General features: G+C 38.0%; 3 protein-coding genes across 5 annotated transcripts in view; 2 read left to right on the forward strand and 1 right to left on the reverse strand.

Annotated features, from left to right (window-relative positions):
* The first annotated feature begins 1,291 nt into the window (after positions 1 to 1,291).
* Positions 1,292 to 27,732, forward strand: part of LOC311273822 (uncharacterized protein) — an 88,342-nt gene continuing 61,901 nt past the window's right edge. The window contains exons 1-2 of the mRNA XM_084381077.1: positions 1,292 to 1,315; positions 1,714 to 1,775. The gene's annotated coding sequence lies outside the window, so the exon portion shown is untranslated. The remainder of the gene's footprint in view (positions 1,316 to 1,713; positions 1,776 to 27,732) is intronic.
* On the forward strand, positions 3,287 to 4,946 carry fabp2 (fatty acid binding protein 2, intestinal; the record flags this gene model as incomplete). The annotated part of the gene is made up of 4 exons (XM_084381061.1): positions 3,287 to 3,353; positions 3,910 to 4,082; positions 4,471 to 4,578; positions 4,896 to 4,946. 4 exons carry the CDS (start codon positions 3,287 to 3,289, stop codon positions 4,944 to 4,946), a joined length of 399 nt encoding a protein of 132 aa, XP_084237187.1.
* usp53b (ubiquitin specific peptidase 53b) lies at positions 5,218 to 27,069 on the reverse strand. 3 transcript variants are annotated; one of them, XM_084372075.1, is made up of 17 exons: positions 26,602 to 27,069; positions 24,867 to 25,052; positions 24,299 to 24,459; positions 23,128 to 23,220; positions 22,849 to 22,983; positions 22,258 to 22,371; positions 21,925 to 22,007; positions 20,479 to 20,584; positions 19,102 to 19,248; positions 18,618 to 18,767; positions 18,348 to 18,516; positions 15,309 to 15,431; positions 14,438 to 15,164; positions 13,712 to 13,773; positions 10,616 to 10,694; positions 9,647 to 10,485; positions 5,218 to 8,777 (listed from the first exon to the last, which is right to left on the reverse strand). In XM_084372075.1, exons 2-17 carry the CDS (start codon positions 24,958 to 24,960, stop codon positions 8,701 to 8,703), a joined length of 3,159 nt encoding a protein of 1,052 aa, XP_084228201.1. In that variant the 5' UTR covers positions 24,961 to 25,052; positions 26,602 to 27,069; the 3' UTR covers positions 5,218 to 8,700. The 3 variants fall into 3 exon arrangements, with proteins under 3 accessions (XP_084228201.1, XP_084228200.1, XP_084228202.1); XM_084372074.1 differs by having other exon boundaries at positions 24,867 to 25,063; XM_084372076.1 differs by lacking the exon at positions 24,867 to 25,052.

The raw sequence follows: 27,732 nt of genomic DNA on the forward strand, positions 1-27,732 counted from the left end.
TGCCTTACCTGAGAAGGTGTTAAACTGATGTATTTCAACATGTACAGCAGGTTCTCTTGTGAAGCGCTCCCTCTGGTGGCCAGTCACAAGATTACGTCGTCACATTACAAACATCCATACTTTTCTGTGTTTTTTTTGACAGTGATGGAGTGTAAATAAGTACATTTACTGAAGTACTGTACTGTACAATTTCGAGATACTTCTTGTTCTGTACTCGAGTATTTTCATGTTCTGCTACTTTATACTTCAGCTAGTATTGTACTTTTTACTTCACTACATTTATTTGATAATTTAAGTTACTAGTTACTTTGCAGATTTCATGCTGCATCAAATCATCTGTGGACCAATAGTAGAGTATGCATTCATGTTGTGTATATATTACTTACTTTTAATTGTACTTTTGAGTACATTCATTGCCAGAAAATGACTTTTCATTTTAAGTACATTATATATCAGATACTTTTACTCAAGTACTGTTGGTATGGCTGACTTTCACTAGCACCAAAGTAATATTTTAACACAAAGTCTTTACTTTTACTCAAGTATGTCTCTTGGGTACTTTTTACAACAAGTAATTTTTGCACACCTGCTGCTTTTACTGTCACTAAAGCAGGATTGTTCTCTTGTACATATTACTTAAAATATACAGTAGGGTGGTAGACTTGCATCATGTATGTGAGGCTCATAATACAAATTAAATGTGATCATAAGTTCGAACTTGAGACATTTTGAGCCTCAGCGGCTCCCGTCATTAATCGTCGGCGGCCGTTTCAAAAAGCTCCCAGGTAAACTAGCTGCTAGCCCGAGTTTCATTATTAGCTAGCTTTAGCATGTTTTTGAGTCACAGGGTTAACTAGTGTCTGCTAATTTAAGCAGAAGGACGTTAAAAAAACACTTAACACTACTGGTATTTTAATCCAAATGTACTCTTCCCTCCGCCTCGATGAGAAGTATACAAAAAAAATGACTTTAATTAGTTTTCCAAGATGGTGCCCCGCCGGCTACCGTAGCGGCCTTTACGCGGATAAAAATAAGGCTTAGCAGTAGCACCTATGGCTAGGAGTAAAAGAAGAGATAATTAGTAAATTGAATCACTAGTTGGAACAGAAAGGTGACTGTCAGATGTGCGAGCTACCAACAAAGCACCAAAGAGCTAACATTAACTTAGTTAGCTAGTTAAGTGTATACATTTAGCTAACTCAAGAATAATATTTACAACAAGACTCGGTGGAGCTCAAAGAGGAGTGATATTTCGTCAAATGGCTACGAAGAAACTCCAAATGAACTCTAATGCTGCTCTGCATCTACTGGATGGGTAGGTCAGACAAATGTATGCTAACAAGTTACTTAGCCAGAACAACTTGACTAATTTTCACAGCAGGCATATGTCATTCTGGGAAACTGCTAACTACTCATGGATGAAACCCATTTAGGGCCAATAAACAAATTGCAGTTCCCTGCAATGGTGCATGGTGATTTATTGGGCATATACACAAGTGGAATTGAGCCATAATTGTTATAAATTACACCTGCCATGATAAGTGAAAATGTCAAGGCCTTACAGCCTGTTTTGATGTTTTCTTCCCCCTAGTGGCCAAAAAGACAAAAGCTGCAAAGTCTGCAATATCCCAGGACCACAAACCACTGTATTTTTGGTTATTATTCCTTGATTTATCCAGTTTTGTTGAGAGCTGTGTTTGTTTTCTTCTTCAGGATGGCGCCTTTCACAGTTAAAGTTGGAAGGGTTTTGTCTGAGGACCTCAGCTTGTGCACAGGTAAGTTAAAATCAACTCTAAAATGTAACTAAGAGCCTGGCCAAGTTATCCTAAATCAAATGGGAAACGAGTGAAGTGATTTAACCACATCCACACGAGCAGCACTCTTTCAGGCTTCCAATCCAAGTTTATCCTGCCACGGATCAAACTTTCCCATTTGTTTGGATTAATGCTAAAAATGTTAGCAAAAAAAGTCTGTAAAATGTTGGATCCACAGTGTGTAACACCTTTTTGGACTCACTGCATTGACCTTTACCTTTCTTACTTTCATACACTATGTTATTATTTGGCACGTTCTGTTATATCTGTTACTACAACAAGGAGATAAGATTGTAGGATGCAATTGTGTTAAAGATTAGCTTTAACAGGACTTCAAATCAAATAAGCCTCAAGCTCACAGTCAATTACATCACTGCAGTCCTAGTAGAAAGGTCTCTGTGTGATAAGAGGCAGATTCAACGAGGGGGAAGTAAGGGTCAGGCAAAGGTCTCCTGTGCTGCATAGTAAGATGAGGTGAAACTCTGATAAGAAGGAGAATTGGCATGTTGTGCATGTTTCATTGTACCCTCTGTGAGACTCTGGCAGGATTATTCAAGAAGTACTGTTTTCTGTGCATTTTTTGCGGCTTTTTGCTTTGTTGTTGACATTCAAGTTAGTAGTTTGTAGTCAGTAAATTGTCTTTACATCATTCTGTTGTCCCAAATTGACCTTAAATACAACATACAGAATACTCAAACAACCTAACTAATAAAACATAGCCTAATAAAACACCTTTTCTCATGTGCATAAGCTTTGTTTAATCACAGACACTATAAAAGACATCACAATCAGTTGAGTGTATCTTAAGGACACAAGGTGGCTGACTGTCTTCAAATATCAAAGGTCTCGTTTATCAGGATTAAGGTCAAAGGCCTTATTGGATACCTCTGAATTTGCACAAAGCAATTACTTCTATTGCAATAAAATATTGGGTGAGAGGTTTTGCAAAATTACATTAGAGATAGTCAAAGTTAAAGTAGTGCAAAAATTGTGTTCACAATATGCTTCAACAGTTCCTTTTATTTATTTTTGTCTCAGTTTGAGGTTCAGGTACCCAAATATATACATTAAAAACATTAATGTGTTTCAAGTTGGATTAAAAAAAATGTTGTCGTTGTATTTTTTGTTGCATTGAATGCTGCATGCTCACTTCCTGTAGTTCTGCAGTGAATACTGTGGACAAGTTATAACCAACACCCTTTGCAAACAGAGTTACAGGTATAACAGGATGTCAACCATTCTGTTGGTAGGCTTTTTTTATCCAACACAGGCACAGTTGTGTTTACAACCATGGTGTTGCCTAATCAGCTGCAGCTCTGGACATTGCCTTGAAAAAAAATGAGCTTTAAACGGCCACATCAGCATTCAGTCAGATGGCGAGATAAGAGGGGTGTGTGCTTTAAAAGGAGCGACGGACTTGGAGTAAGACACTCCTCGCTGCAGAGTTGTCCAGTTCACCCCTCACAGCCACCATGACCTTCGACGGCAACTGGAAAGTTGATCGCAATGACAACTATGAGAAGTTCATGGAACAAATGGGTGAGTGATATAAACTGCTGATAAAACGCTGAAGACTATGCAGCATAGATTTTTTTTTTTTGTTTTTTAAATATGTGTAATTAGATGCATTGGTAGAAAAATCAGTGTCTCTCATCACCATATATGCCCTCTGTGTAAAAAAAGGACAATAATATGATAATATAATGATAAGTACAGCTAGTCAGTGCAGTTGTTACAGTTGTTTAGTCTTAGATTACAGGTGTTGATTAAAATATCGGCTATGCCGCAAAACTGATAATCATGCAAATGTTTAGTTTTTTAGATTATTTAAAATGAGTGCATTGCAATAATCTTTTAAGTCTTTAAACACTTTAATGGGAGACAGAACCACATACTGGAGCTAAGGTCTTACTTGGGAACACTTGATGGCACAATGACCTCCGTAACATATTTGTGATTTGGCTTTTCTGCCTACTTAACCTCTGCACACACACAAACTAAGGACCCACCTATGCATGAAAAGTGATTAAACCCTGACCAACATCCTCCGATTGTTCAGAGTTCTATTGAATATATTCCATGTGTCTGTTGATAGGAATTAACATGGTGAAGAGGAAGCTGGCTGCTCACGACAACCTGAAGATAACCATCGAACAGAAGGGGGACACTTTCCATGTCAAAGAGTCCAGCAATTTCCGCACCCTGGAAATAGACTTCACCTTGGGAGTCACCTTTGACTACAGCCTTGCAGATGGAACAGAACTATCGGTGAGCAAAAGTGGCATCTAGTGGGACACCTTGTAATGAATCAGAAGCTTACCTTTACAAGAAAAAAGATTAAAGTCTTGGCTGTTTTCTTTATTCATTCATTAAGTTATAAATACTAAGATGGGCTGGCATTTCAGTCCCTTTAGACTTTGAACCTTTGAGCTGCGTAAAATGATTGATTTGTTGGCAAAGAAAACATTCCACACGTCAAAGCTGGACTTTTTTTTACTGTTGTAACCCGTTGTGCCCAGCTGATTTCAGCCACTAACAGTTCAGCTATGGCTGTGACTGTTTGTGGCTACTACTACAACGGACTAACGGTCACAGCAATAAAATGGTCAACCTCTTGCGCTTTGTTCATGGATGAGTTTCATGTTTTACTCTGTAGGGTTCATGGAAGCTGGAGGCAGACGTGTTGACAGGGACTTTCAGCAGGAAGGACAACGGAAAGCAACTGATAACAACCAGGATCGTCCAAGGAGATGAACTTATACAGGTAGGGGGATTTTATATCTATGCAAATTATGGCACCGAAAATCCCAATTTTATTGGTGAACACTTGGAAAGCTGTTGTAGAAGGTGGTGAAATTAGATTTACCTGGGATAGAAGTTATTCTGTATTGTCTATTTCATATTCCAGCTGTCGCTCTGTAATTCTGAGTTACAAGATACTGTAATATGATTTAAATACACATGCACAGTCAATATGTCTATTTACATATGTTAATACGTAAACCCTCTTGATAATTCAGCCAGATGCAGACGCTATGATGATTTTTATTAACTGTATCTGATGTCATCTTTCGCCAACAGAGCTACAACTATGAAGGTGTGGACGCTAAGAGGATTTTCAAGAGGGCTTAGACCAAACTGATCGCGAGTAATATGTTTGCCTTCAGCATTACATACAGTATTGCGTTGAATCATCAACTACTTATACCAGTATAACCTTTAAAAGGTGCACTACTTGTAATGCCTGTACAGTGTATGAAACAGGTGTGAATTGCACACGATTTTGATACTTGCAGTAATAAAGCCATTCTATAACTGCCCGTTTTCTGTGTTTTTGTTCTGTGAAAACATGTGGAGGTCTGTGTACAGTTGACAATAAAACATACACAGTCAAGAGACTAAATTAAGAGTGATACAATAATTTAAACTTTATTCAACAATGAATAAAAATAAATATATATTATCTACAAAAATATAAAGTGTAGACAGATTTGTTATGGTTATTTAAATTGATCTGTACTTACATAAATCATGAAGCATTCACTGAAGCACCAACAACTCAATTCAACAGTAATGTCAGGCCAAATCCTCACCACACACACAGGCATGACAATAGGATTTAGTGAGGCATACAGTTCCAACACATCAGGCCACATCAGCCAGGAACTTATCAGATAAAATCAGTGAGATAATGTGGCAAGTTTTCTTTTGTTCCTCAGTGTTGATGCAATACAGTCTAATTAAGTTCTGTCCCCATATATTTAGCACGAGATAAAAGATATGGACTGATGCAATGCCAAGTGTGACGTAATGTGACACAGGACAGGAAAACCTATTGTCAAACAGGCCTCTTGAGCATATAAGGTACTGTGACTGAAGACTACAGATCATGGGTTCAAGAGGAAAATCAGTTATCGGCCTCTTTTTCCAAGCTCGCACACAGACACACAGGCATGCGCAATTAATAACTCTTTACCACTAAAAAAAAGTCTTTCAGTTTTTATACATTAAGGCTCTTTCAAACTAGGAAGCTTTGCAGCCTAGAAGGTGGGAAGCACTTGCCACTCAAGAGCCCAGATTTTTACATTTTCTGCAAAATGTCAAACTTGCGAATTGAAGCTGAATGGAGAATGAACTGCTGAGATTGCGGCTGTGGTTCTAGCTTCCAAGTCTGAAAGGGCTTTTAGGAGTACTGGGCCTGGCAACAAATCCCCCCCCGCCACTCCCACAGACACACAGACACACAGACACACACACACACACACACACACACACGTAGTAAAATGGTGCACACAGAGGCGTGTCATCAGATATGTCACTATTAGCATTGCATATTTTAAAATTTTGCATGACATCCCTTTCATTTATCGCCTTCATTGTCAAATCGTGGTTTCAATCACAAAAAACACTGAAAATGCCAAGGCACTCTTGATACAACTGAAGACACAAAGTTCAGAATGCAAAATACAACTTTTGTGAAAACAATAGAATTCTTATTTTTTACAGATGAAGAAAATAATGAAATAACAGGACAAATACTGTAAATAAATGATATAACCGTTAGTCACATAAAAAAAACACAAAAACAAACTTTGCAGGTGAGACAACATTAATATAATCTGGTAAATATAGTTTGACCAAGCTTCATCTAATCCAAGAGTTTAGCCATTTGGATTTCTTTATCCAGTGAATATATTAGATATCTTAAAAAGGAGTAAAACGAGTGATTTATATGTACTAAAGCACAATCAACATATATAAAGGCATCCTTATGTTATTTGAAACATTATACTGCTCAGCTAAGGAAATTCTTAATAGCTCAGCTACATTGTATGCCTTCTTTTTCTTCAATTTGAACAGTGTCAATAAATAAATCATGACAAACCCAAGTAGATGCTCAAATTACAAGTTTAGGTGTTATTCTCATAAATCTCTAAACACCATCCTTTGGGGTTGGACAGCACAAACACAACACATACAAACACAGCAAATTTAGCGACTAAATGTGTGCGGTTAGAATAGTCTAGAAATACCTGGAGAAGAGGTTATTGTGGTGAAAAGTGAAAAATGACTAAGTGTCAGGATGTTTAGGAGAAAAAAAAGTCTAGTGAGCACAAAATAAATGGTATACTTATAATAACAATTGCACAACACGCTGATTTTTATGTGCTCTCGGGAATGTCAAGTGTACAGAATACAAAGCCGTAAAATTACTAAAATCTGCTTTAAAGTGATCTTAAAGTAATTTTTTCATGAATGCATAGTATGTCTTGACTGTCTGCTGTTTTCTAGTGTATTGTTTGCATCATATGTTTATATTTACAATGAATGCATAATCAAACGTATGTGTCCTTGCATGAGCAAGAGGAAGAGAACAACATTCAAGTGTTAAAAAAGTTTCCAAATCAACTGTAGTTACAAATTGCTATTTAATGAATTGATTTTATTACAATTACATAAAATCCAATAGAATTTATGTCTGTTGGACTCAAAGTCCACTGTTATCATGCTCATGCTTATGCTGTACACACAGCTAGTAAAACTTTGTAAAGGCCACATGCAGGTTTCAGAACATTAGTCTTATGAACATGAATAATTGTTGTGTTGTATGGTCAATGTCAGATAGGCATATTATTTATATTGGCATCATTATGAAAATACCTGCAGGTACAGACCTGTTTAAATCTGTCTACTTGAAAAGGAAGACTGAAAAAATACAATTTGACATCACTGTGAATTACAAAAAAGGATTACAAGAACCAGCACAATCGAAGGTAGAATACATGAGGTGACATGGTTGTACAGTATATAGTGACCTATTGAATAACCTGAGGGCTGCCTCAACTACACAACATCTAAGTCAACCAATTATCGGATTTGTAGACTGCCCGAAACCGAACGCAGTCAAGCAAAAGCGCACTTCTAGAAATCGTGTGTGAATACATTTTTATGAATGAATGCATGAAAACTGCCAATGATTTGGAGTCATTTTGAATCAATGAGTTATTAAGAATTTCACAGCCCAGGAGACTAACTGGTACGGGGCAGCCCTCAGTCATTCATTAACACATAAATGTTGTAAAATAACTTATAAATGATAAGAGTTGAAGCAAATCATTAACTGAATAACCGTAAATGTTGCAATGTCTGTTCCCTGGTGACCTAAAGCCCTCGATATGCATAAAGTCAGTAAGCTGCCCAGATATTACTCCTCTGACAGATGTAAATAAATGAACTACCCTTAAACCTGCTGCTGAAGGTGCAAACCTTCGGCCTCTGGGTTTTTTATTTTGTTGTGTAGAATGACATCATATTCTGATCAAGTATCCATAACGTATCTTATCATTTGTCGTCACACCTCCTTGTTTCATTTTCATATAATAACTGTACAGACCACTGCATAATCAATCCAACTGTGGCTCATCACATTGTCTCATGCCTTAATTGCAGTACATTAATATATATCTTACTTTCTGCAAGACTTCTGCAGAACTATTGCACAAATAAAAAACATAAACATTTTAAAAATATTTTTTTTTAACTTGACGTAAGGTGACAAAAAGAATAATAAAGACTCAAAAACCCTTTGTGCAAACTAAAAACAGTCCAATCAGATTTTGGTTAAAACAAAATCTCCTTGCAGCAATACTGCGAGACAATGGAAGACGGTACAGTATACGTGATAGTTTAGAGTCCGTCAAACAATACGCAACAGCATTTAGAAATAGGTTTTACTTATATGACAAGCTTGCATAAATAAATTCCACTCAATCTGGAGATATCGTGCCTCAGAACACATTTCCATTCCATTCTCTACTCTTTGGCATCCAGTTAGTACTCTACTGACCACTGTTCATCCATGTAAACAAACCTTACCAAGTAACACTCATAAAAAACCACGTTCATCCAGTCCTTTGGCTGTCACTGGGTTCCATTTTGCAGTGGGTTTATTGCTATTATGGCCTGTAAGGAAACAAATAGAAAAATATTGTTTAAATTAGGTTTCATGGTTCACCCTGTTTGTATATTTACACCACAACAAAGAAACCAAAATAAATCGTGTTATTTTGTCTTTTCCAATATTTTCTATTGTGACATGTGGAATTGTTATTTGTCTTAATTGAGAAGCTGTTAATGGATTCAGAATAACCAGACAGGAATGTCTGTTTTTAGCAGCACATTTAATACCTGACAAATCAGGGTCCTTCATTACATTGAAACATAAATTTTGCAGTACAATAGTCTGGCTGATTTTTATTCAACACTGACAGCTGAATTTATTTAATCTCAAACTATATACAGTATATTGTCATAATGGTTAGCTAAGGGTGGGCGATCTGCCGATTTTAGATCATGATCGGTCTTGAAGTTGTCCACAATCTACTTTTCAGGTGAATCATAGAAGATTGCATTAATAAATAGCCACTTATTTCTGTTTCCAAACTTCACATAACCTCACCGACTAGCAGATAGATACCAATAGAGTGATGTAGCCATCTTGATGGCAATGGTGACTGGACACATAACTTCACGTGGCTCTTCCAATTGTTAGGTACTTTAAACAATGCAACATTAAAGTAAGTGAAATGGTGGAGCTTGCAGCTAAAAAGAACTGTCTTTGATGCAATATGGTGTTTTAATGGTGCAAAGGAATACATTCAAGGGCTATTTCAAGTCTGGCTATAGTCTACAGGGCATTTCAAAATGACCATAACTTAGATTGTGGATCAATACTGTGATTCAATAGATCATGATAATATATTTTGGCCAGATTACCCACTCCTATGGTTAGGCCTACGTTGCGGTTTGCAAGCGTATTTAGAGAGGCTTACTTGTTTCAGGTCTGGCTTTTGGCACATCTTGTGAGTATGTGTCAGTGGGGAGTGTGTGGCTTGTATCTCTGCGCTCAGTCACAACCACTGTCCGTGGCACGGTGGCAGAGAGCACAAGAGGCCTCTGGTTGTGGTACTTGAGACGGTATGTTTCCGTCATACAGTTATCCACATTGAAGTATGTTGTCAGAGAAACCTCTTGAGCTGGCACTGCCTGCTCCACTCTGCAACCAGTTAGTCTTTCCTCACTTTCACACGATGATGGGGTGCTCCTCTCTGGGTCAGAGCCCGACTTGGAGCTCGCATCTGAGAAGGTTCTGAGGCCTGAAATGTCAGGCTTCCTGTGAGGACTGACATAGGATGTGGATGAAAGACGAGGGCTTGATGGAAAAGGTTCTTGAAGCATCCTCGGACGAAATGCTGCGTGGCTTGTTTCACCCTGGTGTGGGGGGATCCGCTGGGTTGGTCGAAGGTGAGGAGACACTGTCGTGCTGAGCTGACGCTGATTGTTCAGTTGGAGAGTTTCTGCAGTCACGTTGTTGGGAGGGTGGTATGGCAGCGTTATGTGAGGACACTGGGATTCAGAGGCGACAGCCTCGCTGTTGCTGGAGCGGTATGCGTTATCTCTGTCTTCGGGCTCAGAGAGAGCGAGATCATCGGAGCTGTTCCACTCTGAGCTGCTGGTTTTTGTGATGTGCCTCAGGGGAGTACTTTCTCCAGTGTGCCCTCTACAGTTTGACAGCTCCTGCTGCTCACCCTGCCTGTTATCTAAACCAGTTGAGTCCCTCTCTGAAGACACTGCTTTTCTGGAGTTACTAGAAGTGTACTTTGATTTCCGTCTACAAGAGAGAAGTGTTGTAGAGAATGTTGGGAATAATCATGAAATATAATAGAAATCCAATTTACGAGTCCTTATATTACAATACATATTAGAACAATTTATATATTATTTATAATTATGGGCACTACCTCGAACTTGGACTGCACTTTAGATGTGAATGTGAAACTTGGTCATGGTTCTTTCCCTGAGGTTTGAGTTGATGTTTACCTATAAAATATAAAACAAAGGTGATCAAAACATAGAGATAGCAAACGATGCAATGTTAAAAAAATGAAAACGTAAATACAAACAGCAGTCTTACTCTTTTGGGGGAAGTAACAGTTACATACTGTAATTAATGCAAAAGGTAATGTATTTTTACCTCCTGACCTTTCCTTTTAAAAAAGGGAAGACTGAAATGTAAACTACACTATGTCAGAAGATAAAAATATCAAAATACAACAAACAAGTAGACATTAGGCATAAAGATGATTAGAGCCTTGTGAAGATTTTAGTGCTGAGATTAATAGTTTTCGCCGAATGTTTTTTATTGAATTCAGATTCCTGAGAATTCTGCTAAATCGCAGATTTTAGCCTTTAATCTCATAATTCAGATTTGTTTTTCTTTGAATTCCGAGATTAATATCAGAGCTCAAACACTTTTTCCACTGAACCCCTGATCTTCTTCCCTAATTATAAACTAGGCAGATAAAGATGCAGACAAGTACAATAATGCAAAATTAATCAAAAGTAGAGACCAAATGGAGACATAATCATCTACAAATCTGACTATGAAACTGTTGTCCTCTTAGGGCACAAGGTGGCAGCAGCAGAGTGTTAATCTCACTAGACATTCTCACAGCGGGATGAGCCAGTAAGCATGCTCGCTCTGTGCACCAGCGCAGTGAGAGGCAGCCTGGTGCTGAATTCCTTCCCTTTAAAAATAGATGTGTCATTTTTTTTCTTTGCTGTTGCCCTGGAGAGGTCCATGCAAGGATAAAAGCTTTAACTGTTGGTTGGAAACGCTGGCTCGAGATGCACATAGCCTCGATAAAGTATCAAGTGCAGCACACTCAAACTACTGCATGAAACAGAAAGATATTTATGACAATGCTGGCAGCCATGTCCAGCTGTGCTATCTGAATGAGCTTTGTGGGATTATCATCAGATTAATGCCTGTGCAGGGCTGACTGGGTGAAGAGGTGAAAGAAGCCAGTCCAAGCTCAGAAATCAACCCAGGCATCAGTCTTCAATTACTCTCACATTATCAGAGACAGCTCACACTTTATCTGTTAACTAACAGAAATATAAAGAAAGAAAGAAAGAAAGATAAGAAGGGAACAAACTCCTCCTTTGGAAGGATGTGTATTTTGTATTTACAAATCTGATCTAATGTAGGACTTAATTTTTCCTTGTAAATCTTTTCCTGTAAATTTTGCAGATTAGATGTGAGATGTAATCGACCCTGTGCAGTGACATATTCCTTTATGCTCTTAATCATGTTTTCATTTTCACATCCATTTACTTTTGTCACTGGCTTTATGTTCTTACAATTGATTTGATGTGAAACATTCACATACACATTATCAGGCTGTGTATCTACTCAGGCTGGGAGATATGTCATTATCATGATATAAGACTATATATCTTCTCAGAATGTGAATATCATTATATTCTGATATGGCAGAAGTGATGTAATTTTCTAAACTAAGCAGATTGTTCTCCTTGTTCTGATACTTGCCTTTACCCACTTAGTATTAATTCTACACTACTGATGAGTATTTATCAAAAATCTCTTTGTTAATAAACACAATTCTGTTGCAATATCAATATCGAGGGATTTGGTCAGAAAAAATGTGATATTTGGTTTTGTCATCCAGTCCTTTGAAAAGATTGAGAAATATATTATGTATTGCAATTAAGCCTAAAATTGTTGTGATAGGCCATATCGCCATGCCCTCATATATATAAACCGTACCAACAGGTTATTTGTTAATTTTTAGCAGGGGAAGTCAACCTTAACCCTAACCTGATGGCCCAGATGATTTGTAACACAGAACCATTGAAGAAGGCATCCTTGGAAACTGTTTGGAAAAAGGACAGGCACTTTCATTTACAATATTTGCCAGATGATTGGATGAACCATCCATCAACCAACCACGGGTTTACTTCTACCAATCAACAAACTATATGACAATGTAGGAGACCACTACCAGCAGTTGGTATATAAACTCTTACCAAAGGCAGTCAGGAGAAGAGCGTTCAATGTTATTCTTTGCTCTAGATGATATAGCAGCATCTACGCTAACCTCAAGGAGCAGCCATTTTCACCCCATCATCACACCTAAACTACGCACCCAGCAGCAACTAGTTTGTCATTGGACGCTGACTGGTCTGAACCACTGTGGCTCAGCCTTAAGCGCATTACTAGAAGCCTGGCAAGATGGATTCATTTGTGATCTCATGACTCCAGCTATCTCTCAAGGTAACCCTGACCCTAAAGTAAAAACATAATCTGTTGTCATAAAATATTTTGTTACAGAGGCAGCTTGGTCTGGGATGTACTATCAGCAGCACAGATGCTTCTAAATAATAATTAAAATACTGTAGGAATACTACAGGTAGCATATGTCTCCATGATCTTCTCACTTTATTGTGACTACATATTGCTGCACTTTGATCATGAAGGTGAAACTAATCTAGAGTATACAGTAAAGGCTACTATATTGTATATAACTGAGTTTTAAAGTGTACAGTTTAGAGAATATTATAGACCCAAGACAAACTGGCAGAAGGGCGGTACTGAGAGAAAAAATAGGCCCTTGCAACTCCATCTGCTACTTCAGCGCCATGGATTTAGCACAGTTAGACTATTGATATCTCAGAGCCATGAAAAAGGATAAACGAGTAAGACAGACTAGAATAACATATCCAGCTAAACAACTCTGCCCCTTCACTCTCTCTGCTAGTGATGGAGAGGAAGGATGACAGATGAACAAGAGCGATGCATTTTTGTCATTTTTATAACAAGTAGCAGCCTCCCTTATCCTTCCTCAAATTGCCTACTGAACCGTACTAAACATATTACAGTATAAAGACTCATAAATTACACCGATTACTGAAAGAAAGCTATAACCAGCCAATTGGTTCTGTTCATTCCAAACACATTTATTACATTTATTAAAAGCAAAAGCATTTACTTTTCCTGGAAAACCTAAGGAAACCCTTGAAATCTTGGAACTCACCATTGTGTGTTGGTGAGGACGATATACTTGATTTGGCATCGCCTCCTTTTTGGTGCAGCTGACTGAAAATAAAATACTAAAATTATTCAAAGCAAGTTTTCAGTCAAACAAAAAAAAGAAACATTCATGGTCTTTTGAGGCACTGGGTGAATAATGCAGAAAACTTGAGAAAAAACAGTGGCAGAATGGCAGAAATGAAGGAATTTAAAATGTACTGTCTGCTCAGGTTCAGCTGGATTTTAATGTCCTGAAAATGTATTGATTTTACTAGTGTTATTGTTGTTATAAAAGGTCTTGTGTAGAGCTCTATGTATTGGACACTGATTTTGTCACAGAAAGCCTTTAAACGTTTGATGAAGTTATAGATATTTAGAAATGTAATTTTGATAACTGTACAAGAATGATATACATTATCTGAGAACCATAATATAACAGTAGTATCTCATAAACTGAAACTTAACTTCAATTTAACTAATTTAACTAAATCCCACCTTAATTACCAATAACTACTAACGTATTTCCTTTTAACTTTATTTAAAGGAAAATTATACCATGGATACTTTTACATATATATGCCCTCAGGTCCAGTACATGTTAGGAATTCATGAGATGTTACCATTTACCTGTGTGCACAGATTTGTGAACATGCAGTGTGTATTATCTGCCTTATTGTCTCTCCATTTGTCTTAAAAATGTCAATCAAACAATAAAGAAGTTGTTTCTTACCTTTGCAACTGTGTCTCAGGTGTTGATCTCTGGTCTTTAACAATGAAGCAATCAACACCAGGTGAGTCAGGATTAGTGGAGCCACTGCTGAGTCTATCGCTGCTCTCATAGCCAGACTCTGTCCTTTGAATAGTCCAGGTATCACTACGCAGCAGTGTCTTGGGGCCACCCTTAAGTCTGCTGCCCCTCTGTTGGTTGGCCCTGCTTTCTGACTCTACAGAGCTATGGCTCTCAGTCTCAAGCCGCTGCTCGTCCTCATAAATCGTCATTAAACACTTCTGCTTCCTATCCTCTCTAGTTCGTACATACTCCCGCTCCCGGTCTCGGCTTTGTTCTGTGTGCACTCTTTCCTGCAATGAAGGCTTACTGTGCCGCGGGCTGTCGTTTTGCTGTTGACGGCGCTGCTCCAGTTCATTCAGCACAGTGTCCACATTTAACACCTCCCGAATGGGTCTCCAAGTGGACTTAGATTTATTGCGGCTTCCTTCACCTCCACCCTTTTCCCATTGTTCCTGGCAGCTCTCCTGATCATAGCGATTCGGGGAAGTGTTGTTTCTCCGGCTATGCCCACCACCCTGTGTACCAAAGGAGTGTCCACGTGACTCCTGGGATCCTCTGCTTGAATGGTTTGATGACTTCTCAGTGCGTGGATAGCTTTTGAATTTTTGGTCCACAGGAGGCCTCGGTCCATTCTCTGGTGGAGATGAAGATCTTGCATGTGCCATCGCTAGAGAGAGTGGAAATAGATAATTTTTGGGGCTACCATTTCAAATATGACATACAATGGGTGTATACGCCTTGTATGTCTTTGTGTTTGCCTTGTTATTGTCATAGATTCCCGGATACCAATGATGCAGACACAATGCTTTACCTTTGTGTTGTGATGGGTCCGTTTTCCGATACCCTCGATCCTTTTTGGATGTTTCACTTGGCCTCTGCAAATTCTCCATGAAAGGTTCCTGGAATTTGTTAGGACTGCCAAGCGGATGTTTCACTGAGGGAAAAAAAAAATACTGAAATGGCATAAGAGTGGTTGCTCTACATTTGTGATTTATTTTGTGGTTTCTCCATAGCCTTAGACTGCTGACATCAGTGAAGCAAATAGGAGATAATTGTTAGTTGGCCTTAAAATCCCCTTTACATTCATAATGCATCACTGGGTATGAACAGCCAATTAGGGTGTGACATAACTGTTTTTTGTTATGTAAGCAAATATCAACAGGTACAGCCTGCTTTTCTTCCACATATGAGGTTTACCAGAGGTGTTGGAGCATATGTGATAGATCTACACCTTGTCCTCAAACAAAGTGTCACTGTGCACAGGAGGTATTTAGCTTTAGATAACAGGTCCAGCTCTTTGACCATGAAGGCTACTAAGCTATATCAGCAGACCTAGCTGCAAACAGGGCAAGAAACACACATTGTTTTTTATTTTTGTTTTTTTTGTACTAAAGAACAGATGCCAGTACATTATTAGCAATGTTAAAAAAACACTGGTGCTGCCACATTTGCCAACCCTGTGGTGTGTTCCTCTGCAGCAGGCAGGTCACAGTGAGAAACAAGAGATGCCGTTAACTGCGAACATCTGCCTCCAAATCAACACATTCAGCCAACAGCTGCACTGCCTTGCACATTTAGTCCTCAGCTCCTCCTTTCAGCATGTGAGTTTCATTTTCTAGCGCATTGTTCTTTATATTTGTATTTTTATTCAATAAGCACTGTACTTCAAAAAGATGCTCCGTATTTTTGTCCCAATTTAGAGTAAAACATAACAGTTTAATAAATATTCTCCCGCAAACATGAGGCAAAATCGCACAAAGCTGTGTCTATGTGCATGACTCCTGGATGTTACACGGTGATGAGTAATAGCAGTGAGTAAGCTGTAGTATTATGGATTTCCAGATTTGTTATATAGCCTAATGCTGACATTAGAGTAGTCCCACTGAAAAAAGAATACTAGATTTAGATGAAGTGCACCGTACACAACTACCAAGTAACTAACCATTACTCTCTTCATCATGTTGCCTGAAGTTATACTGAGATTCTCAGACTTAGTAATGCGGTATTATACTGAAGGGCAGTTAGTAGATATGACCACATCCACTGTGTACTGCAAAACAATACTTCAGTTGACCTCAAAATAATTTAACAAAATAGACAACAGTTAATAATGAATACAATACATGAAAAATCAGAGCCATATCTCATTCTAAAACAAAACTAATTGATTACTTACACATATTTTCATAAAAACAAGAATCCAGTCCCATGCCAGTCAAAGTATCTGGACACAACACTAAAACAGAACAATCCATCTAAGCAAGCAAGGTGGCATTGCCAAAAAACCCAAGCAGATAAATTAATGGAGGCAAACATCGGAAATGTTTCGGGGAGGAGTGAGAACTGTGGGGCAGGAGCAGAGTGCGCTTGGCCACAGAATCAGGGATTAGGGAGGAGGCGTGGGTGGTAATCTGCGTGCAACAGAGGCATCATCCTCATGCCAAGTTCAAGCCAGCACACTGAGCAGGACAATCTTTCTGCCTGCGGTTTAACAGCACTCTCGCAATCCCACTGCAAACCATAACTGTAATTTGTGGAGTGAAATTGTTGTTGCCATAGGTAATGACATTGTTTGATGTTTAATTTTACTTCCAGATAAATGCTATAATAAACTAGGATTGATGGAAATGAAATTATTAGACAAATCGAAATTGATCTTCTGATCCCTATTATAATGTCTTATTATTAAATATGCTATGTTACAGTTTAATTTCACTTTGAGTTCCTGACACATCACAAAGGATATTTCTGTACTGCTGTCAATTCATTTACCCTACTGTACAGTATATGTATACGACAATAAAATAATATAGTAACTTCAGCATTTTTATCCAAATATGATGTCAAAGTGCACTTTTTGAGAAATAAACCCCAAAACATTTGTAAACTTGCTCATGAGTGTATAGCCGGATTCACATACAGCATTTTATTACGTACATAACCTAAAGACTGACGAGGATATTAGCTGTCTAATGTTTCCTCTTGCTTTTGGCACCATTTTTTGTGTTATAGTAAGACTATATCTGCTCGCACACTCAAGAAAAATTATTGTTTTGTGGCATTTAAATGAACATACTATTTTCAATGCAGACAAACAGACACGGGATAAACTTTAAAGAGATCTGTCTCATGATTGCACAGTTTAGTGTGGATTATGCCTATGTTGATTCAGCTCAAATTCTACTTTCATTCATTAATTCCTTGTCATGTTTTGCATGCAGTCCAAAGCTTTCAACAAACATCAGTGAGTGATTTATAAACATTTTTTTTGGCAGCTGACTATGGTCTAAGTGGGATAATCCATGACAAGGCAGTAATGCATGACGAGGTGTCCTGAGCTAAGAACATAATGAATGAACTGGAGGAAAAGTGCAATTTGTGTGGAATATTACATTTTTACTATTTTTAAAGAAAAATGAGACATGTTTCATGTTTACATGTTTGAATCGCCATCTAGTCTTTTTCAGAGTTAGATTAACTTGCTTAAAGGGGAGTGTGGGTTAACTGGTAGCATATTAACTAGTAACTAACTGTAATGTTTTTCTGCTGTGGTAATCTGTTGTTTCATCCAAGCTTAATTGATTTTGAGCCATGTTCAAGATGCCCCAGTAATAGTTACATGTACTGTACTTTCCAAACAATTAGAAACAAATTATGAATTTATTCAATGTTAATAGTAAAAGAGAACAGCTTTATTACCTATCGCTCTGTTTGATATAGTAGTAAAGTCTTTCTGAGGCCTTTATACCTAAATAATAATTTTCAAAAAAGTCTTAATATACAAATCCTGAATGTTTTACAGACGTGCGAGGGTCAGGTGTGCTGAGTGATAACTGGAGGATTGTCCTACCTATCGCGTCACCATTTACTTGGGCTTTGTAGCGAGGACACATGGTAGTTTGTCGTGGTGCATCTTCATTAGACACTGGAGATCCCTCAGGATTGGTGTAAAATAAAAGAAGTGGCTGGAAATGTCCCCTGATACATTTAGAAGCAACATCTTTCCATTTGGATCCAATCTGAGGAAAAAGGCAAGTGTGACATAAGAGCATGTAACACACAGTAACAGGTAGTTGACTTTTGAACAGGGATAAAGCAGATTAATGGCAGAGTTCCTAACCTCCTTTACAGTAGCATCATCAAAAAACATCCATTTTGAAGATTTGGTGTGATAGGCAAAGGCTGAGTAATGTTTACTCGAAAAACAGATCATCCCCACCAGATGTAGCTCACTCCGTTTGGCATTTTCATCAGTGACACGGTTGAAAAGCTGAAAGAGAGCAAATTGAGACAAGTTTGATCCCCACATATTGCTTTTTGGCAGATTTTAAATTAAATCCTATGAGAATAAAATCTGTGTTTTAGATACCCTGAAGTGTTTTTTTTTTTTTTTTGGAGAGAGATTACGGCTCACTGACCATCATTATATGGACAAAAGACATCAAATAGTTATGATCATTGAAATGTTTTAAATGAGTACATGAATCCTTTGCAGACTTTTGTCAACGTGGGAGCAAATCTAGAACATTTAAACTGGCAGTCCTCTGTGTTGCAGATAATACATTTCTGTTTGTCATCTGGTGAGGTTTTGCTTCGGCTCTTACCCCACATAGGTTCAGATTTGGGCCGAGTGACCGAATGACTTCATCCGTAAGATCAGACTGCTCAGCATCCCATACAAATCCTATAGTGACAATCTCTGGACAGTTCATGAGCACACGGCGGATCTTGATACTTTGACCACAGTTGCTCTGCAAAATATGAAGAAAAACATATGCAGGTCCACAACAACATTTCAAAATCAGTTTTATTTCCAAAATATTTGTCTTTATTTAAGACCTATAGTAAAAGAACATTTCAGAGGCATTTCAATAAAAAAATTGTTTAAGCATTGTTTTAAGGTATTTTTAATTTCCATTTCTGTTTTTTGACAAACAACAGCTTGGCCAAATACATTAAATCAAAATGTCTGGCTTTTGTAACACTAAACAAAAACCCTGCAGACTCCTGGATGTTTTGGTGATGAGATAAACAATAACATTAAAGATACGCAAATACAGCAACAAGACAGAAACCAATGCACCAGACTTATCTAAATCTAGTGCAGTGTATTAACTTGATAGGATGTCATTGTGTTGAATCACGATTATGGAGTTGCTGGAAGGCATATTTTGTTGTTCACTTTTGGCAGTGAATAACTGTTCCCCTGCCTCTAGTTTTTGTGCTAATGTCAGCTAAAAACCTGCTGGACCGATCTCACAACTGAGTACACGGAGATAAAATCTTTACTTTTAAGTCTCAGTATTAAATAAATTAGCAAATTTCCCAAAATGTCAGAGTAGTGGGCTGTGGCTTTCTCTCTCTCTCTCTCTCTCTCTCTCTCTCTCTCTCTCTATCTCTCCCTCTCCCTCTCTCACACACTCACACTCACACACACACACACAGACACACACACACAAACCTACACATGTGACTTATCACTTCAATATATCATATAAAGGTTGATTGAAGGAAATAACCAAACAGCATGTATCATCAGCACATCAGTATGATAAAGTCAACACTGGAGCTCACATTATGAGTTAAGAATAATGGGTAAAGGGAACAGAGCACTCAGCTTCACTAAATTGATGCACACTGAAGAGGAAGACAGCGGTAGCAAATACAGATGAGAGAAAAACAGTGGATATGCCCTTACTGCTATTTATATCTCGACACTAGTCTGGCACTGTCTCCTTCCCGCTGCTTCAAGTGCAGTGTCACAGCACAAAGCACAGAGTGTACTCTGCATAACTACAAGAATCGTTTTAATCAACCATTTTACAGTAACGTTGTTGTTCGGTTAAATTATTCATCAATAGGTTCCTGCAACAAATCTGCATTTACTAAAGAAAACAGCAGAATGGTTAAAGCCACTGCTTAGTAAACATGTCTCATTGGTTAAGAAAAACGTCACATTAAAATGACAATAAATCACATACCGGGCAGCTTCGGAGGTCACCTGTGTTGTTTGCTGCCTGCAGCAATTCTCCAAACATGTCTGACCTGAGCCGCTCGTTCTTCCCCAACATGCGATCAACCTGTTGGCTGTGAATTAAAACAGAGTATTTAGCCTAAATAATTGGATTTAGCATGGTGAAAAAGTCCTCAATATTATGTTTTTCACTTAGTGGAAATACAATATTCCATCATTGCAACCCTTTTTTATTTGATGTAGGAAATGGAACAACCAAGATGAACTGTGTAATCAGAATGACATGTTTTAAATCAGAATATACACTAACCACGCCTATTTGATTTATTGCCAATCGATATAACAAATCTGCCAATTCTACATTTAGGAAGAGCATAATGTTCAGTTTTTGTTGACACTGTCAATTAAACTAAATGTTCATTAATAAGGTGATCTTTAGTGGTGGTGTTATACTGGACTACATTATATTGAAATGTGTTCCTAAAACTGTAAATGTGGTGGGAGAAACATAATTGCAGACCATATGTTTACAAACATATATTTAAATTAATACTTTACTGACACTGTCAATCAAAACTAAATATTATCTCTATGAAAGGTAGAATTTATTGCTGAACTGTTTATTTTAATATGTTAAATTTTATAGGTGTACCTAATACAGTGGCCACCGAGCGTACATATAAAATCCTGAACTGTAAATTTAAATTTTTTTTATATTTTACAATATCTGTTACATTACGTTAATTTGAAAGCACAGCTGTATAAATATAGTATGCCTAAAAAAACTAAGGTGTTCCTAAAATGATTCTTTTTTATTTACTTTTGACAGGACTCATGCAAAAAGTGAGCTAAGAATGCATGGTGACATTTGTTGCACTATAGAGAAAAGTTGCGACATGTTTGAACTTAAAATTATGAAAAAATATAACGAATGACAATTTGGCATTGTCAACCTTTGGGGAAATTAAAGGGTAGAAAGAATGATAGTAATCAATGTTGTTTATGTGTTTGGTGCAGCTTAAAGGCAATACAGTGACTTATTTAAAATCTTGACTTAAGTCAACTTAAGTGATTTATGGGAAAACGTGATACAAAACAATTTACCACAGCAGAATTTGTCAATAATGATGATTTTCTTTTGTGCTACTACATGTACTTGCTACTATGTTGATCAGGTGCCCAAAAAATATGCCATCCATGTCAAGGTCAAATTCATGATTAAGAATGTTCACACTGTCTATGCTCCAACAAAAACAATGAACAATACTAATAATATTTATTAAGATACTCAAGCTGTCCCTGTTAAAGGACAGGAAGGAAATAGAATAAAAATTCCAATCAAATAATTTTCTCATAACCTTATTTAGTACTTTGACATTTAAATCAGGATTAGCAGTCTGGCCTGATTTTTGTATCCCATTTTTAAAGCCATGGCAGAAAGTCAAGTACTCACCATAAAGCAGTGGTTGAGACATAATGTACGAATTCTGTGAATGGGTGTGGGTCTGACGATGCACCACAACAGCGACACACAAACTGCAAAGGAAAAGTTGCACATTATTTAACAGATTAAATGTTAATATTTTAGTTGTAATTTTGTAATTTAAGTAATGTTATCTTCATTATTATTGTTATTATTATTATTCTACAGTAAAAAAAGCCACATTTACTTACTTATTATTGGCCCAATATATGTCACATTAATACACATCTTATTTAAGTATTGCATTGTTTTTTTTAACACCATTAAGCAGATAAAATGATATCATAATAAAGACTTAGTTACCTGTTCATAAAGCATCATTGCAAATTTCTGATGGGTGATGCAGGATTTGGATGAACAAGCATCAGTCGAAGCATCTGAAACTATGTGTAAATGAATTCGCTCCAGGATGTTCTCCTAATATATAAGAGACAAGATCAGATACAGTACCAACATTGAATACATGCAAACACACTATAGAGCACTCTTAAACAATTAGAAACACAAAAAAATGAAAGATTTTGGAAGCTTTAACTGAACAATTCAGCTTGACAGTGTTGTAATTTTGAGAATTTTGGATGATCTAGGCACTATGCAGACCAAGACCACACCAAAACTCAGTCAAAAGGCAACCTTAATCAACTAAATCCAAAATACAATCCTAACAGGACTTAAATATGCTAAAAAGCAAGAGGCCACATTCATACTTTACATACAGTAGATAAAATAGGTGGTTACACAGAGCCTAGGTATTTTGTCAGTGGCCTCAGCTTCTTTTTACCTTCATTGTCACAGAAGAGGAAGCACCATAACATTATTTAATACACAGTTACCGTGGAAAGGTCTCTCTGAGTATTACTTTGATTAAAAGCCAAAGGCACAGTGTCAACGTACAAAGCACTCAGCAGCATCATCCATCAGGCCAAGTTGGAAGCGCTGCTCATCCTTAAAAGTTTCAGCTAGGGCATTGCGCAGGCTGTCGGAGGGGAGCACACGCTCTCTGCTCTGCTGAAACTGGCTGAAGATACTCTGAAAAAGAAAAAACAGGGTTTGTTACTATTTTTTGCTTTTGTGGACAGTTACTATTGCATCAAATATTAATATGTAAAAGAATAGGGATTAAATAGAAAAAAAATCAACAATACTACAAGTAATTCCAGGTTCAGCTCAAACCTTTAAAGCGCAGAAAATGCAGGCATCACCAAGACAGAAGTGACCTGAGAGCTGTCTCAAACTTCTCCTGAAAATGTCCAGCTGCCAAAGCACCTGTAAAGGTTTAACAACAGCACACTTAACAAAATACTGACATTAACTGAAACCTGTTTAATTTTAATTTAAGTTTCAGAGGCTAAAATTGAAAGAAAGATGTATAGCAATGGTTTTTGTGTGATGTAAAAGAGTGGCGAGTACTGCCGAATTCACTGAAAATGAATACTCGACACTGCAGCTTTCCTCAGCTTTTAGTCATTTTCAGCTCTTTAATTTAACTATTTTAGATGAAACCAAGTCCACCTCTTTATGAAGAAATACTTGATGGCTGTGTCTCCATGGAAACCGCATTCACACAGGTCCCGCAAAATACAGCAGCTAGAGTAGCTTTGAAAATAGCGATATGCAGCACTGAATTTGATTAATTTACTGCTAGAGATATCTAGCTAGCATGCTATTTTCTATTGGTTGTCTGGTGTTAAGTAATGGAAAATGTTACTTCTGAAGGGTCAACAGTAAGCCAGAATAGTTACATTATGTGTCGCTTGGAAAATAGAGATATTGGGCACTGAATTTGATGAATATACTGTACAAGAATCAGCTAGCTAGAGTTGACATGACAGCTACTGAATTAATGTAACAGAGAAAAGAATTAGCTAGCTAGTGTGCCATTACCTAACTGTAAGTTCAGTGTGTGTCTGCTGTTGAGTATTGGGAAATGAGGCTTGAATTAGAGAACTAGCTAGCTAGCTTTGACACTACAGCAACTGAAGGGCTGTAATAGGAAAGCAGTCGTCGAGGCTTTCGTCAGACGGAAGTGGTTGAGGTTTAATCTAAAACAGGTTAGGAAAATGACATTGGCAGGTGGAAAAAAAATTCTACCCATAATGATGTTTCTAATGACGTAGTAAAATTAGGATAATGTTTCCAAAAATGTTTGCCAAAACAATGAGATTTATTTGGGTATTTTTTAAAACTTGCTGAGTTGGTTCATGGTCTACTTTCCTCTCTGATGTTCAAAACCTTTTTATTTAACACAACCATTTCAACAGATCAAAGATGGTAGAATGAGAATTTGTTTTTTTGAGCATTGAGATGTAGTTTAGAGATAGAAGAGATAGAAAATGGTTCTCACCTGAACGGCGCTGTTTAGGAAACAGCTGTTTTGCCCGGGCTCATTCAGCAGGCCTTTGGTAAGCGCGAGAGATAGCATGCTCCCAGGCTGGTAGGATTTCTTCAGGCCTCCTCCAGGTTTTTTGAACATCTTCACCCATGACATGGAGTTACCGCCTGCAACTGATAAAAAAAAAATTCTCCAGTTGTGTCATGTGTCACTTGTGTGGTATTTCACTCAGAGGGGGCTTGTCAGTGTCTTCTTTAAAAGCAATCCCATGTGTAACCTTTAAAAATCACATTATTTTAATAATAAAAATAATAATTATATTATGTTATATTATAGCATATATCACATGTTGTGGATGTTTTTATTAAACAGAAAAAATGCTACTTTTGATTACCCACTCAAAGCATACCAAACATGTATACTACACTTATGATTCAAAATGTGATTATTATTGCATGGCATGGTGGAGGCATAATAACAACCCTGGGTGAAAATTTAGTTCATCTTGGACACTGTTTCCATTATATCACTAATCCAAATGACTGATTTGGTTGGACGCCAGATGAATCATGTCATCTACCTTCTCCAGAGTTGGGGGGAGACTTGCTGCGGCTGGACATGCTGGGAGGTGGGAGCTGGTGCGTTGGTCTGGCCATGGGCTCCATCCATTTCATCCCCACGCACCTCCAGAGCGGTTAGTTGAAAGCATTGTCAAGATCAGCCACAGGGCAGCCTCAGCCATGTGCTAATGGACATTGAATAGCAACTGGACGATATCTGAGGACATAAATGTACAAGTCCACAGTGCAGTCAGTGACGAGCAGCCAATTAATGCTTAAGAAGCAGTGAAGTAGACATTTCCTGCATACTAACATACAGCAAAAGGGCAAACAAACACAAATCCAGCATAAAATTCACCAGAGTAGATTCTCATGATATTAATTGTAAATACTGTTTTATATTTTAATTTGTTCGGAAATGTTAAGACCTGAACTTTGAGTTGTACAACACTTCTATAATCTGAAACCTTCAAAATCTGAATTGTGACCACAATGATGCAAGAACATCTTCACTGTTTTTCATACTTTAACATACTTAACATCTGCTCATAGAGAAAAAACAACCTAAATAAGTTTTGGTCTGGAAACATCATTAAATTCTAATTAAAAACAACTTACAGATACTCAGATACCTTTAAATCTGTTTTTATTTGTATTCGACCTGTCATTGCCTGATTGCTGCAGAAAAAACAGTTCAATATACAAAGGAGGGTAATGATGCAAGGGACAAAACTACAATAACTTCATTCTAGTTATTTTTTTAATGTACCTTTATCAGATTTTCAAGGATAGTGTTGCTCTGGAGCACATTATTTCCTCTGCATATGAAAATGTGTCATCATGATAAATAGCTGCATTAGGATTAGGCGAACAATCAGCGTAAACAGCAGTTTGTCTTCTTTGATGCTCATTCACATCAAACTTCACGCCAACATTTTTCATACAAACATAAACAAGGGGCTCAACCCACCACCCAAAACATCTGAACACAGAACTGAAGCCTATAGCTTGACATGTGCAACAAGGTCCCACATTAGACGACCACTGAATTAATTTTGTTTAAATCTGATGCAGCTCTGCTTTGTTTACATTCACCATGTTCATACATAGGGAGAGGAAATCAATGTTTCCATTAATGATTAAATGACAAAGAAACATGACTGTTATTTTGCAACAGGGTGTCAACTTCACCAAAGATAGTATGTTTCATTTTGTTACTTGTAAATATTTGTAAATGGCTTATTTGTGTGCTAAAATGTATATGTTCCGAGAACAACTGATCACAGACCTTTAAATTAATCTCAGAGCGATTTCAGATCACAAAATGACCCGTTTCATGAAAAATCCTAACGTTTTCATCATGGAAATTCACATGTAAAGCCTTTATTTGGTATCATTGCCCACATGTGTTTCTGCAGCAACCTCTCTGACACCATGTGATGCCCATATAGGCCTATACGGTCTGACATAAGCGCCCATCTTTGCAGTAGGTTTCATAAAGAGGACATAAATCCTATAGTGGACGAGACTGTATGACCATCCCGTGTTTCCCTGCGTCAAAAAAACCAAAACAACACAACACACCAAAGCCTCGGCAAGCGCGCTCCCATCGCAGAGACACACACACACGCTGCCGGCGCTGCACCAGCCTGACGGTGAACTGTACATGGGAACAGCGCCCGGTCAGCTACAGTAGCAGAAATATGCCGCAACTTGCATTCAGGCATGCAGAAAACAAGTGCTGTGCCGACTCACCTGAAAGGGAAGCGGACACTTGGTCGCTCGCCTCCAATGAAGAAGGCGCAGGGCGGTCCAGCTGTCAACGCGCAAATCCCAACACTTCTCTCCGAAATCCTTGCGAATAAAACTGCCTAGAAATGACTGCAGATATGTCCAGACGCATGTAACGCACTATCTGTCATAGTGCAGCATTCCCCCGCGATCCCTCCGACACGCACACAGGCTGCAGCCCGAGCCTCTGTATGATGCCACACGGACTCGGTCGGGACAGTGTTATTTCGGTGAAAATTCGTCCCTTTTCTGTACAAACGGGGCCAGTGATGGCCTGTGCCAGAATTTACGACGCGGATTAGTGATGTTTTCAGACTTGAGAGGTCAAACTCCGCCCCTAGTGTAGCCTCAAGTGCACTGCTGCTGTATTGCAATCTTCAATCCCTGCATGGCAAACTGTGTGCTGCCTGGCGGAAGGTCAGACTTCCAACTTGTCATGATGATGATGAGAGAAGACATCACATGACCGCACTGGTTTCATAATCATGCAGCACTGTGGGGACTAAACCCTGCCTGTTTTTATTTATTTATTTATTTATTTTCTTTTTTGCTCTCACTTGAATGTCAAACAACAGAACAGAATACCATTTTATATTTTGATTTTTAGTCCATATGAAATACTAAATATGTGTAAATATGTCACAATTTCCATTACAAGCAACACTGGACAAAGAAGTTGTCATGCGTTCACCTCCTTTGTTATCATTTTGTCACACTGGTGCAAATAACACGTTATATTTAGCATTCATTTTGATCAAATGGCAACGCAAATCTGCCGTGTCAGAGTAAACAGGACATGAAATCACACAAATCAGGGCAGATGGAGGGCCTGGAAGGGGAACAGCCCGCAGAGCTGAGCAGGTTTTAAGTGTAGACAGGACAACTGAAAGAGGCTGATGGTGCGCACAAGCCAGAGTCAGCAAAAATGACACTCATTGGTGTGTCTCTTCCTGTTTTTAGTGGATCTGTCCAAAATAGAACAAAGTTTTTCTGTGATGTCTGGCCTCATTATACAGTACACAAATAATTCTGAGCTAGATTTTCAGATTCATTCTACAAATTGGAGATAAAATGACACAGTGAACAAGGGCTTGG

Source organism: Pagrus pagrus, assembly GCF_965226575.1.
Source record: "Pagrus pagrus genome assembly, chromosome: 2".
Taxonomy (NCBI): domain Eukaryota; kingdom Metazoa; phylum Chordata; class Actinopteri; order Spariformes; family Sparidae; genus Pagrus; species Pagrus pagrus.